The sequence below is a fragment of the Sinohyriopsis cumingii genome, chromosome 9 (assembly GCF_028554795.1).
Source record: "Sinohyriopsis cumingii isolate HCF-2022 chromosome 9, ASM2855479v2, whole genome shotgun sequence".
Lineage (NCBI taxonomy): Eukaryota > Metazoa > Mollusca > Bivalvia > Unionida > Unionidae > Sinohyriopsis > Sinohyriopsis cumingii.
The window spans coordinates 637,463-655,247 of record NC_142969.1 but is presented as its reverse complement, the minus strand read 5'-3'; the positions used below and the strand labels follow the sequence as shown (position 1 = coordinate 655,247).

The 17,785-nt window shown below is 42.0% G+C and overlaps 1 protein-coding gene across 1 annotated transcript in view; it reads left to right on the top strand.

The window, feature by feature from the left end:
* The window catches only part of LOC149791152 (uncharacterized), a 74,839-nt gene that overhangs the window by 24,749 nt on the left and 32,305 nt on the right, over window positions 1-17,785 (top strand). The window contains exons 5-7 of the mRNA XM_089969146.1: window positions 374-502; window positions 1,871-2,043; window positions 3,076-3,193. Of these exons, the coding sequence (XP_089825272.1) occupies window positions 374-502; window positions 1,871-2,043; window positions 3,076-3,193 (420 nt within the window). The remainder of the gene's footprint in view (window positions 1-373; window positions 503-1,870; window positions 2,044-3,075; window positions 3,194-17,785) is intronic.

The following is a 17,785-nucleotide window of genomic DNA, read 5'->3' as shown; positions in this document are numbered from 1 at the left end:
ATTAGATCGAAATTGAAAAATGGAAAGAAAAGCAAACAGACTCATATATTTTGAAGTTAATGAGTGAGAGAGATAGAAAAAGTGAATGCAAGGCGTTTAGGCTAGGTGGGTGCTTTAATGCAGGATAGAAAGCTATGTAGGTTCTCACGTTGGCAGGAGCAAAAAGAAATAAAATATATGATGTTCAAATCCTAGACCTACCATTGTCTGGACAACGACTTTTTTTCTTCTAGTCTTCAGAAAGGATTAATATTTTCTTAACAAGATAAAATCTTCAGTGTAGTAAAGTGTAAGGGTTCATGTATAAATTTGTATATTTCTTTATATTTTTTGATGAACACACATCCAATTTCCATGTCCCTTTCTCTTGCAGGGCAGTGGATATTGATACTTCTGGGCATTCATCTGTATGACGCCACTGTCCAGGGTGTAAGCTCTGTTGATTTCATTTCCAGCTTTAAAGACAAAGATGGAATGGACCTCCCTGGCAGTCCCTTTGCAGGTAAAAACAATAAAAAGTCTCCCAAAACAAAAAGTTGACGCCGATGACGATGATGTGTGTGTGTGTGTGTGATTTGGATTTTTAACGTAGCTTTAAACAAATTTCAGTCATATCGCTAGGATGTTTGCAGTGTGGCAGTTTATAGTGATGTCTAGCACTGGGGCATCATGCCGCAGACATGGAGCATGATGTCCCACCCAGTCACATTATCCTGACATCAGGCCAACCAGTCCTAACACTAACCTTTAAATGCTGAGCGTCAAGCGAGGCAGCTGTTAGTACCATTTTTGTAAGTCTTTGGTATGATTCGGCCTGGGATCGAACCCACGACCTTCCGCAGACGACGACGATGATGATAACGATGTCGATGATGATGATGATGAGGAGGAGGAGGACGATGCAATATAACTAAAACACACTTAATACTTATTATTGGTAACCACATATTAAAGCAAAATTAAATGTACATTTACCTAATCGAAATGCTTACTGATACTACAAAGTTAAACTCTCTCTCTCTCTCTCTCTCTCTCTCGCTCTCTCTCGTAACCACTGAATTGGATATGTTGCTCTGACAACTTGCTTGAAAATTCTTTCAGGATGCAAATTACGACAATGATACCTTGGCATAAAAAACTTAAATTATTTGTTTCTTCTAAATATCTTCAGTTAATTAATGCTAATCTTTATATTAATTATCATAATAGAAGAAATTATTCACCATGCTTACAAACGCGTGCTGCATATTACTGTACAAGCTATAGGCGTGCTGCATATTACTGTACAAACTATAGGCGTGCTGCATATTACTGTACAATCTATAGGCGTGCTGCATATTACTGTACAAACTATAGGTGTGCTGTACAAACTATAGGCGTGCTGCATATTACTGTACAAGCTATAGGCGTGCTGCATATTACTGTACAAACTATAGGCGTGCTGCATATTACTGTACAAACTATAGGCGTGCTGCATATTACTGTACAAACTATAGGTGTGCTGTACAAACTATAGGCGTGCTGCATATTACTGTACAAGTTATAGGCGTGCTGCATATTACTATACAAACTATAGGCGTGCTGCATATTACTGTACAAACTATAGGCTCTTTCATTAAACATGCGGAGCTTCTAATCTCCTGAAAGAGCTCGTAATATTTAAACTACACAAAATGGCGTAAGATATTCGTTATATGCAGCCTAAAAAACGAATGTGCCGATTTTCTTTCATTTTTTAAAACTCTGCGTTATATATTACATCTAGAAAAAATGAAAGTTTGCGCGTGCTCAGAAAATTCTTCTAGTTGTTTTCCTTCTTTCTTGAACTAAAGTTTAAATATTAAGCTTGTTCACTGATTGAATTGGACAGGTCAACCTTCCTTCCTGTCGATAGAAACTGTTGGTGGGGACTGTGTCAGCAACTGGACCAGTCTAATCATCATGTCGCCTAGCAACGGGACCGTTTTGCAGCGTATCTCTTTGGATTCACCGATTGGCCGAAGACGCAATCTTTATAAAGTTAATGTCACGTTTCCTTATCAGGTAATACCCGCTTTTTAAGAAAATGAGCGCTTTTTGACTTGAAGTAAAATGTCCTTAACAAAGTAAACTTTTTAGTAAAAGAGATGAGAGATTTCGGTCGTCATGACATGATAACAAGGCTAGGAAACAGATTTCTTCCTTAAAAGAGCTTCAAGATCCAATCTAAAATAATTTAATTTTTATTGATTGGTTCATTAACTTACACAATTACTTTTGCCAGGCCAGCGCCGTATCACCCCACCCCCCACCCCACCCCCCGCTCTCTCTTTCTCTCTCTCTCTCTCTCTCTCTCTCTCTCTCTCTCTCTTCCGTAATACAGTCTGAAGTTACACTGACTCTGCTATAGGTATATTTCATCCTATCAAAGAGCTCACAGAGCCAAGAAATCCCCGGATATAGGCTCTGTGGTTAAACACCTAACAAAACAAGTCGCAGAGAGTTATGTCTATGGGAAATATATGATTTGAGATTTCCGGAAACATATCCTGCGATAGATATTGTAATAAACTAATTGGTCATCGTAAGATGATACAGCTTATTGTGTTTTGGTTACTTAGTTCTCTCCAAAATATTTTGGAAATGGTAATTCATATCTAAATTTTGTCAATCGAAAAAGTGTGTGTGTGTGTGTGTGTGTGTGTGTGTGTGTGTGTGTGAAATTATCATAAATGAATTTATGGTAATATTGCAATACTATCTAGCTAACTCGACAACTTTCAAACCATAAATATTATGGTAATATTACAATACCATCTAGGTAATTCTAGAACTTTCGGACTCTAAAGATTATGGTAATATTAAAATACCATCTAGGTAACTCGACAACTTTTGGATAATAAAGAGGTTCACAACACATCTAATTTGGCTTGATTTGAGAACTGCACAAGAATTTGGAGGGGCACGTATATCTCCAGACTTGATCTTGATTTTCTTTTTTTCTTTTAATTAGTGTTTAAAATGTGTATTCAAATGTGCCTTTTTAAATAATATTTTAACAAAGGTTAACGCATTTGTTAAAAAATATTCTTTCAGAGTGTTTTTTTAGGAGTTGAAGGTCTGGACAAATCAAATCGTACATTTACAAGAATCCACATCAACCCAGTTAATCCACAACGTATCGAGGTCATACTGAACGAACTGAGAGGAACAGGTAACTATAGTTAGGCAAATGGCATATTGATATATATTGATGCATTGTTTTCCGAAATATAGTACTAGTATGCGGTGCGCCGACGGTCCGTAGGATTCACCGAGAAGTTGCGAATGATAAACAAAATAGTTATTGCACACTCAAGTTCTCTGTCAATCTTTGTTTCGTAAATAACCGAGGTGGTCCGAACGGCACCTATCGGTATGCATTCGATGTATGATCCAAGAAGTTGCGAATGGAAAATGTGTTGTCCAGAGTCCCAGAATGGTACTAAATCAGGCTTCATTGTGAATTTAAATTCATGAATCCATTTATGTACTAGTAAATAAGTAGATACTGATTTGCATAGCTTACAGTATCCTTACAGTGTTACTGAATCAGGCATCATTGTGAATTTAAATTCATGAATCTATTTATGTACTAGTAAATAAGTAGATACTGATTTGCATAGCTTACAATATCCATACAGTGTTACTGAATCAGGCTTCATTGTTAATTTAAATTCATAAATCTATTTATGTACTAGTAAATAAGTAGATACTGATTTGCAGAGCTTACAATATCCATACAGTGTTACTCATTAAGTGAACACGAACATGTCAAAGTCTAATGCAAAGGCTCTTATGTTGCCACCAGGTCTTGATTAGAGTAGAATAATCAGTACGCAGTAATAAATCAGACAGTCTTAATTTTGGACCGTCTCACGTACGGAGAATTAAAGACAAGGACCAAAAGTGTATCATTAATATACTTAAAACACATGGACTTTCAGAAAAACTGAAACAAAAAAATTATTTTCAATCGCGCGCTTCGTCCCCAGCCATCGGTATAAACAGACGCACCATGACGAATTTGGGACTTTCTGATTGTTTTATCCCTCAAGAAGACCGCCTCATTTGCGAATGTTTGTGTCTTTACCGGTATGCGCAATACGAATTGGATAAAAAATTAGTCTCCATATGCTTATTGAATTTTTGTTTTAAAAAATATTTTTTTTGGCATATATTACAATGAGAACTGAAAACGAATGTCTGGAGTGCAAGTGGCGTTAATGTCACTAGGGGCAAATCTCAATGGCGCTCATGTGACTAAGGTGTTGATTTTTCATGAAAAAAGCTTTCACGAAACGGTGTTTAAGATGTGTATTTGTCGTGAAAAGTAGTTACTCATATCGTGAAAAAGACAAATTAGTAGTAAGGTGGGGTACATTAGCGTCAATGGGAATTAGCATTACAGAGACCCCTGGGTCAGATTAGCGTCAAGGGAAATTTAACATGGAGAAAAATCGTGGGTCAGATTAGCGTCAAGGGAAATTAACATGGAGAAAAATCGTGGGACGGTTTAGCGTCAAAGGAATTTAAACAGGGTGGGACTTTATAGCGTCAAGGGAAATTGAACATGGGATTTTTTTTTTTTTTTTTTTTTAAATATTTTTAAAAAAGGGGTAGGCAATGGAAAGGCTATCTCTTTTCGAGAAATATGGCTGGCCCTGAAAAGGGCCTTTGGGTTTTCTTCTTCTTCTTCTTCTGCTTCTAGTTTCTTCTTTTTCTCCACCAAGTTCTTATTTTATCTCCAACACTCTTTCTCTTCTTTTCTTTCTTTTTTTTCTCCTGCTCTTCTTTCTTCTTCTCTTCCTCCTCTTCTTTCTTCCTCTTTTCATTTTCTTCTTCTTTTTCAATTTTTTCATTCCATGCTCTCATCCTTATCCTTTCCTCTTCATCCTCCTTCTCCTCCTTTATTTCTTTCAACAGATCACTGATGATTACCTTCATTTTTCGTAAATTGTTTATCTCCATCTTCACTCGATGGGGACTATAAGAATAGTGATCCTCGTTTAGGTTAACCAACATTTGCTTTATCATTCCTAAATTGTCGAGGACGTTTTGCAATTTTTCCATTTTGTCCATTTGGTTAGAAGCCATCTTCTTTTTTTATTCTTTGCAGAATGGTTTGAACGACGAATACTGTGGGTTCTTATACGAAAAGCGCGGACGTGAAGGAAAACATCCCCCTACTTTTTCATTTCATATAATAAAACCCTAACTATACTCTCCACATACGCTAAGAAACAATAAACAAAATCCATAATCTACTATCCACACAATCGTACGTGAGCGCTTACATAACCCAAACTATACTCTTCACATACGCTAACAAACAATAAACAAAATCCATAATCTACTATCCACACAATCGTACGTGAGCGCTTACAAAACCCTAACTATACTCTTCACCTACGCTAAGAAACAATAAAGAAACCCATAATATTCACACAAACATACCTTAGCTCTTACAAGCACCAACACACAAACACATACCCTCACACTATCTTAAAAAAGAGTTATTGTTTATTTTCACACTACTCTACCTACACACATTGGCAAATCGATGGTTATTTCTTTTCTAGAGTATTGGGTAGCCCTGAAAAGGGCTGTTTTTTTTTTGTTTGCTATGGCATTCTTTTTAGTTTCTAAGAATGCGATGTCCTCTGAGGATAGACTTTCTGGCGATAGGTCTGCTTCTTCGGAAAGAGAAGAAGAACTCTTTGGTGTCGATACGACAATCGACAAAGCCTCTGTCAGCTTCAGGTTGCTGCTGCTGCTCTTGTTGTTGTTGTTGCTGCTGTCTCTGAAGTCTGTACTTCTCTGTCCATTCTTCTTTTTCCCTGTTCATTTTTTCTCTGAAGAGCTCTTCTATCAGGTCTTCAGTGATTTTTAACATTCTCACATTCTCTATTTCTTCTGGCTTCGGTATCAGACTGTGTCTGACCCTATGCAAATTCACGTAGGCTTCGTTGAGTTTAGCTAGTTTGGAGCACATCTTCTTAGGAGGATGAGTCGACAATGGATGGTTAGACTGGAAACAACCCGGTTCTTAAAGTCAAAGCGCGGACGTGAAGGAAAACATCCCCCACACGGTTTTTGAGTCGCAACGTTTAGTGAGTGTCATGAGAGGGATAGTAAGAAATGAAAGAGCATCAATCCAACATTCTTATAGCTAAACAAAAGACAAAGGCATTTTTTTCAAAACACAACATTTTTTATTCAAAAATCACTTAACACTAAACAACAACTCTAACATTTTTAACAATAATCCAACAATAAAAGTTTCTCCACTAGGTAAAGAGGGATAACAGTCTTCCATGGTTTCTAGTAATCTAGGATGACTTCTCTCAAACTGTTGATTTCTATGGTATTATCGAATTCTGCATACAGGATGACGTTCACCGTTTCATCAGGGTCTCGGTCTTTAAACTGAATTTCCACACGAATCTGGCCGGATTTTATAGGGTGGAAATGTCCCTCGTCGCTGCCTTGGTCTGGAGTGAAATCGAAAGCCCACAAACCGTAGCCTCCTGCATAATCCTCGTACGTAATACCGTGACTGGTATTGGTTCCTAACTGTTCGGTGGCTTCGTACAGGGACAAGTACGATCTCAAGTAATTCTTCTTGGTAAAGTCAGGTTCGAAAGGTCGGGTACACAAGGTCTTGCCATCGCGACTGACTTCGATTTTGGACACGCCAAAGTGTTGAAAGTAGAAAGGATTTTTTTCGGCAGCTCCGTTGAAGGCTGTATTCTCGATGATACCAACGATCAAATGTTTGGGTAACTGTTCTTGGAACAGATGATCTTCGATCATGGATCGCTGTCCCTTGGGAATGGTGAAGGTTTTCACTTCCACGCGTCGTATGGGATACTTGGCAGTCGTTCTGCTCAACGTCTGACTGATGTCGTTTCCCAATTTAGGTAACACTTCCACACGGCGTACGTAGAGTCTGGCTTCTAGGATTTTGGTTTTGTAACCGTCACTATCACCCATCAAATGGAAAGCGGCACTGCTACGATTCAGTCTCAGGCGGACATCCACCCCGTTCAGCAAATACTTTTCTTGCAACCACATGTCCAAATGCAAACGATCCATCAGTTCTAAACTTGTGTCGGCTCCCGTGATTCTCTTTCTTCGTTCTACAAATCCATAATTGTTGTCTTTCTTTTCATCAGTTTCCAATATTTCAAACTTGGTAGGTTCGTCAGCTTCCCATACCACACAGGCATTGAGATGAGTGTTCTTGGCATCTATTCCGTACGTCAAGAGATTTTCCAGGTAGGCACGATAAGGGTAAGTATCCATGCTGCTACTGACCAGTTTGTTATTCAAGTACAAGTCCACTCCACTGAACAAGGAATGCATGAAATTGTTGACGGGAGCTACTGCTTCATCGTCTATAGCACCTCCAGTCTTATCTAGAATTTTGACTTTCAGGTACAAGTAACTGCTATTCAGATCGATGTAATCTTCGGGCTGTCCTTTGATTTCAAACTCGATGGGAGCGGAATCGGTCAGTGAGGAGACGGGGTGAAATTCCACCCACTGGGATTCTTGCATCGTCATCATCGTGGGGGGCATGGCAAACAGGTCCAGTTCCGTCTTGGAACAAGCGCAAGATTCTCGGTGCATCATTTTTTTGTCTCTTTTCTCAATAATTGAAAACGTCTAAGTCTCGAACGGTTCTTCTTTTCTTGGCCTTTCTCGCTTGAAGTCTGGTGAAAGGGTGTTTTCTTCGTCGTCTCTTTCTGCCTTGTCCTTGCTGAATGCCTGACTCGGTAGCGTGCAGGGCATTTATAGGTGTCTCTCGTTGGCCTAAAATGTCTTTGCCCGTTTGCAGCAAGACATTTTTGCCTGCCCTCATGAAGGCTTCTTTAGGGTTTTGTTTGTCGATGATGACATTTTGGAGAAATTCTTAACCTTGCGTCAGTGTCGCATCTTTCAAGGCGTGCAATCCGCGTGTCACCATCGGTTTCAACACTGGGGCCACCGAACGAAAGGCCGATTTTAACATGTCTCCTAAACCGTGTCCTCGCTGTCGAGCAACCCCTCGGTACACTGGATACATGACTTACTTACGAGTCGTGAGAGAACCGTTTTCGAAAATGGAGTTTCACCGTGACTTTTCCTTTGGTGAATGGAATATTTTGTCCCAGATCTCCTTTTATAGCAATGTTGACCGTGTCCAAATACGACTTGCTGACAGGCAAATAGTGAGGATGGACAAATTCGCGGTGGACGTGGTAAGTGTTTCCACCTTCCTCGTCAGCGCCCGTGGCAGAATCTACTTTGAAAGGAATGACACGCAGTAACGGTACGGAGGTGTGTCCCACCACGTTGTACTCCACCACATCGGAATACACGAACATCAAATTCAGTCCTTGGTTCAGTTCTACCGGGGCACGAAATAACTTGCTAAAAGACTCGTTGTCGTAAACGATGGGTAATTCGTTTTTCTTGAGCATGGCCTTTCTCATGTCCATGTCTCCGCCCAACATGTCAAACAATTCAGGACAAAATAAAATGGACACGATTTTACTTCGTTCAAATTTCATCAAGAAGCGACGAGCTGCTTTGTGGTACTCCATGGTGACACTTTTGTTGACATGCTCCAAAGCTCTCAGAAACACGACATTAAACCTGGAGGCTATGGTGCTGACCAAATGTTGACCACTAAAATAATAGCCTGGGGGAATGAACAAGTGATAGGTGGTGTACTTTTGTGTACGGGTTTTCTTGTCATATTTGACATTGCTATCCATCCACTGTTGCATTTGCTCGTCATGAACTTCCACATCAAAAAAATTTTGATTGGGAAGGACATTGAGGACTTGGGTCGGGTGAATCATTTCTACTAAAGCCACTTCCCAATGGGCTTCGTGATCTAACTGGATGGCTTGAGGTAATTTGGCCGTGTAACAGCACAACGTGTTCTTGGGAAACACCTCCATGGAACTGTCACTGGGTAAAGTTAAGTAAAATTGGTTTTGGAGACTCATAATTCCAGAGTTCTGTGGCTGTCCGAGGGGATATTACTGGACGTCAGAGGCGTGTCTCCGTCTAAAATGGGGTTCTGATTGTGGTTGAAGTGGTGACTGGCACTGGCACTGGACACAAGGTTCCCGGGGTTCCCGTTCGAGGAGAATTTCAGGGAGGGATTAGGAAGCAGGTAACCGATGCAACTGCTCAATAAAATGGTCCACAATTGTTTGTCTCCTTGTTGCAAACTCAAATTGGCAATGGCTGCCCCGATGACACAATACACCACGAAGATTTGGCAGAAAAAGACGATTTGCGTTTTAGGCACACGTTCTCCACACCACACCCACAAGGGTTGTTTTTGCAAATCTTGCACAGAAGAACTAGGTGAAGGAGGAGTGGTCGACGTAGCTGCGTCTGCTGTGTGAAAGGGCATGATGGTCACTTCTTTTTATAGTCGATGACTTGCGAAGCGTCGATCCAAGAATCAAAACTGGGTGGATATCCTTTCCAACGTACTTTGACTTCTTTGACACGTCGTTTGCCCACTTTACGGGTTCTGCGTTCGAGAATGCTTTCGATGTCGTACACGTCTTCTTTTTTGGTGACACGTTGTAACTCGGGCAAATAAAACGTTCCTTTGAGCACTTCTCCGTTCATGTCTTCCAATTTATAGACTGCAGGATGACGGCCATGCACTCGTCCAGTGACGCGAAACAATTCGGTCGTCCGGTTAAGGTAAGTAACCTTTGTCGAAAGTGCGTTTGGTTTTGCCAATGCGCACCCAATCTCCTACGGCCAACATTCCACTTTTCTCGGGGACAGCCCTCGTCGGGGACGTACCAAACAGACGCTCAAACACCAACACTTCGTTGTCGGGATTCACGTCTTGCGGGGCACGTCCGATGCTTCGATGGTAAGATTGGTTGTACGCTTGCACCAGGTGCGGTAAGATGTCGATGTACTTCAGAGTGTGGTGATGCGTAAAATATTTCCACATGCGTTCTTTCAAAGTGCGTTGAAAACGTTCCACGATGCTGGCTTTGGTTTCGGGATTCTCGGTGGTAAAAAAATGAATGTCACGTTTCTTTAATTCTTTTTGGAAAGCTTGGTTCAGATATTCGGTGCCTTTGTCCGTTTGCCATCGAAGAGGGTGACGACCGCTTTGTTTCAACACCCGTTGCAGGGCTCGCACTAACTCGCTGCTCGATTTGGAAGTCAAGGGCACGACCAGGCAAATTTGGAAAAGACGTCGATGACACAAAACAAATATTTGTAGCCACGATTGTAGCTGGCCAAATGAGAGACATCGGCTAAATCGGCTTGCCATTGATGATCGATGCCTTCCACTCGGGTGCGACTTCTGGCAAACTTGCGTCGAATGGGTTTGTGTAAAGTGTAGGTAGCTTGTTCTTGTAACCATCGTTGCACTTGAGGTAAACGGAGACTTTTCAGTCGCGTTTTGGCAGCACGATACAATTTTTGAACTCCTGCGTAACCTGCAGGATGGGAGGGATCGTAGTAAATGCTGGCTAAGACTTTTTCCATTTTTTTGTGTTGGTTGGTGTGTTAATAAGACACCCACTCTTGGAGGATGCTACTCTTTTTCTCTTGGGGTATTTTCTTGGATTGCAATGCTTTGCGTGTGCGGCCAGCAATAGGTGTCGAAGAGGAGAAGGATGTCTGAGCGGGGGATATCGGTTCTTGTTTCACTTCTGTCTTCACTTCTGTCTTCACTTTCTTTTTCTCTTGTGAGGAAGAAGGGGTGGCCATCATCTTTTTAATCCATCCAATTCTGGAGGTAGGTGGTGTTGTTAACTTGCATACTTTTTCTGGTGGAGTTTGAAACCCTTCCTCTTCTTCTCCTTTTTCTGTCTTGGTCACGGGTACTGGTGGTACTGGTACTGGTACTGGTACTGGTGATGGTGCTGGACTTTTCATCAAGGTCTTAAAATCTTTCAGAGTGGGTAGAGCTGTTTCGTCTAAAGCTTTCTGGTGAAAGAGTTGCAGTCGTTGCAAGAGTTGACCGTACTTTTGCGATTTTTTCTGTTTCGGACAAATCTTGGCGATCCATCAAGGACTGCAATTCGTGCTGTAACTGGGACATCTCGCTCAAATGGGGATTGGGAGGTAAATGCGGGGTGTGTTGTTCTTGCCACCGATGGTATTCCATCCATCGTTTGTAAGGCACTAAAGCTAGTTTTCGTTCTTCCATGGGGTTGTCAGGGGTCGATTCTGAGATCTTGGAACTTCCGAGGCCTTTTTATCTTGCTCCCACCAGTCCTCCCAACATGGTTCCCAAGACTCCTTTCAGTATGGGGCCTAACAAGAGAGGTAAAATACCTCCACGTTCCACTAACATCTTCTTTTTTTGACGAATGGGAATTTTCTTTTGAACCATTTGGCGAAGAACGTGACGATGTTTGCCTAAGCATTGTTTCTGGTGTTTGGACAAAGGGATCGTGCCTTTCAAAACGTTCAAACAACATTCGCACACGGTATCGATGACCTCTTTGGAGGCTGTTTGAATGAGTTTTCTTCGTAGGGGTGGAGAAGCTTTGGACAGGACAGATAACATGTCCCCATGTTTGGCTAAACGTGGTGGCAGTCCTTTCCTTTTGTTTCCTTGGGGTTTTCTGGAGGGTGACATCTTTAAGTCTTCAGGAGCACCAAAAAACACTGATACCCGACTTGGTCACAGGCCTTTTTTATACTGGAACGCGTCGCCACTGATTGTCTTTACGTCGTATTAGTTTGAGGACAGGCATGACACGTCGTGCAGGGGTACGTAACGGACTAAATCGAGCCAGTTCTTGCTTGGACAAATCCAGTAAACTTTTTAACATGCCCCATCTTTCTTGAACTTTGATTTTGGGAGAAGGTACTTTGTGAGCAGCAGCCACTGCCACTAAATTGGAAGGTCCTGCCACTGGGGAAGTTCTTTTGGGGGTCATCAACGGAGAAGTTCTTGGTGTGATCAACGTCTCCAAGTACTCTTCAGTTCTGGGTGTCATTAACGGAGAAGTGGACAAACGTGAAGCTGCCGGAGACGCAGTCACCGCTGTGGCAGGTCGTGGTTTGCGAGTGTAAGGTTGCGTCCTGGCCGAAGTGCCTCTCTTGCGACTAGTTTTCTGTGGACTTTTCTTTTTCTGGGGGCTTCTTTTCTTTTTCCGGGGTGGTGTCTGATCAGAGGAGGGTCCTGCCACTGGAGAAGTTCTCCTTGGGGACCTGGTTTTTTTCTTCTTGGGGCTTCGTTGGACTTTTGTCTTGGGTATAACTTTGGGGGCATTAGGATCCCATCTTAAGAGTGAGCGAATGATGACCCCTCCTAGAGTACCGCTCCCTCCAGGTTTCAAAATGATTTGTTTTTTGGTTTGAGTGTCGATGCGGGGATCGGCCAGTTGGACCAAAGCGACTTTGTTTCGATCGAAAAAGCGTTTGGTTTGATGAGGAATCTGAATGATTCCTTGGAGTAATTGACGTGCCGTCACCGTGAACCATCGTAAGACTTCTTTGAGACTAGCTTCTAAGACACGAGCTCGTGTTTGTGGATCTTTTTCTCGACTGATGCCATACAAGGCACGAATCAATTTGACGGGAAGATGCGACTGAAGGGACGTCATGTTCGCACTGAGAGTGAGACAGACGAAAAAGGGTCTGAGGTTTTTATAGATTTTTTTTATGGGGAGTGAAATGAAGTCGAGGACGGAGACGTGTACAGGACAGGCCCTCCGTCTTGGCACCAGTGGTGAAACAAGTGGGTACGAAATCGCAAATCCTCGGGGATCGTAGGTTTCAAATCGACGAGTAAATAGGCGTGTGGAGTTTGAGTGGCATCGTCGTACGCCTGAGTCAGCCAAGGCGTTCCTAACTGTTTGGCTAAGACTTGCACTTGCGATTTATCTCGAGGGCTTTTAAACAAGACCACGTAATTCGCATTGAGACTGATGGTGCGATGGGCTTTACTTTGTTGAAACAAATTTTGGGTGATGTAAACGACACTGGCATTACGGTGATGCCCTTTGCGCGTGAACCACAGTTTAATTTCTTCTTCGTCTTCTCCTAACATGTCGTCAAAAATGACCAAATGGGTTAGACGGGAGTCAGAGACGATGCCATCGTCTTCTTTAGGAATGCCTTCCACAAACACGATGGAATCGCCTTGACTTTCTCGCAAGAGGCTGTACGCCGATTGCCACTCTTTGTAACACCACACGATTCGTTGAGGGGGTCGATCGATCAAATGATGTTTATGTTCGATCAAACGTTTGACGAATTCGGTTTTGCCTGAACCGCTAGGTCCAGCAATGAGCATGTTAAAGGGATGGCGAAGATACAAAGCCTCCCAACTGGCAAGCAGCAGAGGGGGCGAATCGGACATTTTGTCCAATCGTCATTTGGCTTAATTAATACCTTCTGCACTCAGCGGATCCAGCGTCGTCAGCGCCTGGTAAAAAAAAAACGACGTCGTCGTCGGGGGGTAAATCGAACGTCATTTAGTTTAATATACTTTTCTGCGCGCCGATCCCAGCGTTGTCAGCGTCGGGTAAAAAAGCGCGACGACCGCGTCGATGTCATCGCCCCCTCTGCTGCTAAGAGGCTATTTACAATAAAAGTCTTTATGATCTTACAAACAGAGTGATCACTAACTCCTCCTCTTGTAGATCAATTAGGTTATTTGACTGATCGGTAAGTCTGAAATTAATTCTCGTTAAAAACCGATTATGGCATCTCATATAGACCGGATTAATCGGACTCTCAACGATTAAAAATCCCGGAGGGGCTGTTGGTGAAAATGAATAAAGGATATACCCCTGTTGAGCCTGATTTGATTGCTTGGTATCCACCTGGTAACTTCCTTCGATAGCATCACACACTAGATTGATTGCTATCACCGATGCGATATTTACGTTGTACGGAGCAATATGCCTACCACCCTCTCCGTTATCGTGTCTGAGAATAGTTGATGGACCGAGAAAATCATTAAGAGACTTTTTTAGTTCTGGCGCGTTGTATCCTGGAAACTTGAAATTAGGTAAATCGGCTTCTGTGATATTATACTCGGTTAGGAATTTTTGTTTATTATCATCGCTGTTAGCAGATATTGTTTTAACGATTCGCTCATTAATATATTCCATGTCTGATATAAGTTGATTTAACACCTCAACGTGTTTTCGTGCTTTTGTTTTCCGTAGCTGTTCTAGTTGTGATTGGTAAATATAATTAATTTCGGTAAAAGCACTAATGATATCATTTAAATTAACTGTGACCGTGGCGGACGATTCAGGAGTTTCCTTATACGGAAAATACCATTGCATGGTATTCCTGTTTTGAAATATAAACCTGCTGGGTAATAACGTGTTTTTTATAATAGACAAATCGTCTCGATAACTAGGATTAATCTCGTGATACGATTGCGCATTCGTGTGCAAGTCCGCGGCGATTTCATGAGGTGGATTCTTGGGCCATCCTAGTATGGTTTTTATTGAACTGTTATAAATATCAACCATATACCCCGGTGTGCTTATTTCAATCGTCGACGATAACGTCGGTTCATGAACCGTAATAGCGATTTTTGATTCTTTTTCTGTGATCGATTTTATCCTGAGTTGAAATTCTTTATTAATTTGTTCTATTTGGTATGACCCAGTTGGTATTGTAACCTCCTTCCAGTCTGGGGTCCCATCGGGTTTATTTGTCCATGCAAAAACCAGCGAGTTATTAGGTTGTTGTCCGTTAAATGCGTCCGCTCGGATATTAGGCCAACTGTGATATACTCGCAATTTTGCCAGCGCTATTTCCTTCACTGGAACCGATGATGGGAAGTTCACACTGAATTCGGGTTTCGTTGACGTTATTGATATCATACTTGTTTGTACCGGAGTGGTGTTCTCCGCGATCCGTTGAAGTAATTGAAACCCTTCGGGGTTCAGCGACATTATTATTATTCGCTGTTTCTAGTGTTCAATTTCAACACCGAATATTAACAACTTGCTTGTTTTCAGGAGAATGTTTTAGGCCCATTGAAGTGGTTTCAGCGACGTGGTTTCCAGCTTCCAGTTGAAAATCCTCGATTTTTGACATCGCGGAGTCATACAACTGGACCATCGTGGAGAATTCAACATCGGATATAAACGAATTATCGATCGACAACGAGATCAACCCGGATAATTTCGAGTACGCGTCGGATACTATTTGTTGTTTTACTGTATACTCGTTGAGTTTTTTCTGAGAACACGATGATATCTTTCTAGTGATTGCGTTGGCGACTCCAGCAATTGTTGTCGCCGCGGAGATAGCGATTGGAACAGCGATCGGGGCCATCATGGTCACCGTGGATAAAATAACACCGGTACCAGCTACTATACCGGACACCGAGTACACGGCCGCCTCGATGGCGGTTATTTTTCGACGGTATTTTTTTATTTTTACACGGTATTGTTCGGAAAGCGTTTTCAAATTCGCGGAGAATTCTTTTACGGTATCGAATCGATATTGATGTGACGTCGGTGATACCTCTGATTCAATTACCTTGGTGGTCATTTTTATTTTAAAAGAACTAGTGTTTTCAATTAATTACTTAGGTCCACTACAAATTCCACATACCATGTAATGTTTGCCCTGACTAAATTTCTATCAACGGCTCTAATTGTAAACGGTTCAGTTGCGTCCTTGTCTATAATTGTTGATATTGTATTGTTAAACCCGGATGAACTCGACGATGATATATTAAACTGCATCATTGAAACCAGTGTCAATCGATAAATGCCCTTAACAGTTGCGGTAATATTTACTATATTCTGTGTAGAAGATGTCCAAGTGAATGATCCATGCCGAATTGTGTATACCGAGTTGATGGTGTTTTCATGAGGGATTTTTATTTTTGTCACCCCCGGTAGTCTGTCTTTGATATCTGTAACCTCATTGTCGACTGCTTTTATTTTCCGTTCGTGCACGTCTATATTAGTCCTGATCGCTGTAATATTATTGTCGACTGCTTTTATTTCCCGTTCATACACGTCTACACTATTCTTGATCGCTGTTATATCAGTTTTGATCGTTCTTATTTCCCCTGTATGCGCGTCTATATTCCCTTTGTTTGCTGCAACATCAGTTTTGATCGTTCTTATTTCCCCTGTATGCGCGTCTATATTCCCTTTGTTTGCTGCAACATCAGTTTTGATCGTTCTTATTTCCCCTGTATGCGCGTCTACATTATTTATGATCGATGCAACACTAACGCCGATTGTTTCTATTCTCCGTCTATGCGCGTCTACATTATTTATGATCGATGCAACACTAACGCCGATTGTTTCTATTCTCCGTCCATGCGCGTCTATATTCCCTTTGTTCGCTGCAACATCAGTTTTGATTGTTCTTATTTCCCCTGTATGCGCGTCTATATTCCCTTTGTTCGCTGCAACATCAGTTTTGATTGTTCTTATTTCCTGTCCATACGCAGTGATATCATTTATAGTTGTTGTAATTTCATCCAGCTTGGTATTTTTTTTACCAAAGAATTTATCAAAGTTGTCATCGATCCTGTTAACATTTTTTCGTAACGTGTAAAATTGGCCCGACAGCGTTGTAAACTCCAAAATAGTACTTTTTATCCCTGCAAGATTTGGTTCGGTTACCGTCGGGGTCCCAAAAAACTAGCGGTAGTGAGTTGCATACCTGTGACAGACTTTTCCACCTCGGCGAATTTATTCACCTGCGCGTCAAGTTCGGTCACCAATCTATCTAACCTTATAAAACCGTCTTGGATTAATGTTACCCTATTCGTTATCGTCAGGATGGATTCACCCGGTTTGAGTCGTCCGTCGCTGGTATACAACGCGATAGTGTCCTCGGCGGCATCACGCTGTCGTATTAAAACATCGTCGAGTGACACATTACTGGATTTTAATTTACCCTGGCGGTCTTGAAATACAACTATTTCGCCCGGGTCAACACTGGTTAGATTTAACGTATCAGCGATTTCATCCTCGATTAGTTTTTTTATGTCATCGGTGGCGGGCGTTTCCGTGGATTTTTTCAGTGCCGAAACCGGTCGTCCCCAGATATCAATCATTATTATCTAATGTAATTGTCTCTAAATTTCCCACTAGTGTATTCGTTTACAACCACATGAGGTGGTTTTCGCGATGATGAAATCGCCGCGAGTACGTTCAATACCTCACGGCCGCATATCGGTGGGTCACTTAATTGCTGTGTTGGCAGCGTGGAATAAAAAACCGGGGCTGAACACGCCCGGATATACCGCATGAACTCGTTTGGCGGGGCTAACCCGTATGAATCAAAATAGACGATCGCACGCGGATCAATTGCGTATGCAACCCAATGAGTTCCCGCTCCGGAGGATTTATCGAGGTTAATTATACCGGTTTCAATATTCCTTGGTTTTGTCGGTAATTGATCCCTCATAAAAACACCTCTGAAGTTTTTTATCGCTAACGCGTCTGCGGCATCTATTAAATCAAAATTGGATAACGGAACCATAGACTCTTGCGTTAATAAACGGTTCCCGGTAGTCTTAGACCCTTCCCCGAGTACCATGAATACGGGGTTCCCGGTAGTCTTAGACCCTTTCCGGCTACGGACCGTCCTCGTTTCTTTTTTTTTATAGCCTCTCCCGGTTGCCTTCTTCAATGCCATTCCCGCCGCGGTACCAACGGCTCCTAACGCTGCCGCCTTCGCCACCGCTGGTGCGGCCGCGGCAATCAACGCTGGAATCGCAGCTAACAGCGGAAATATCCCACCGGTCTTTTCCATGTTTTTAATC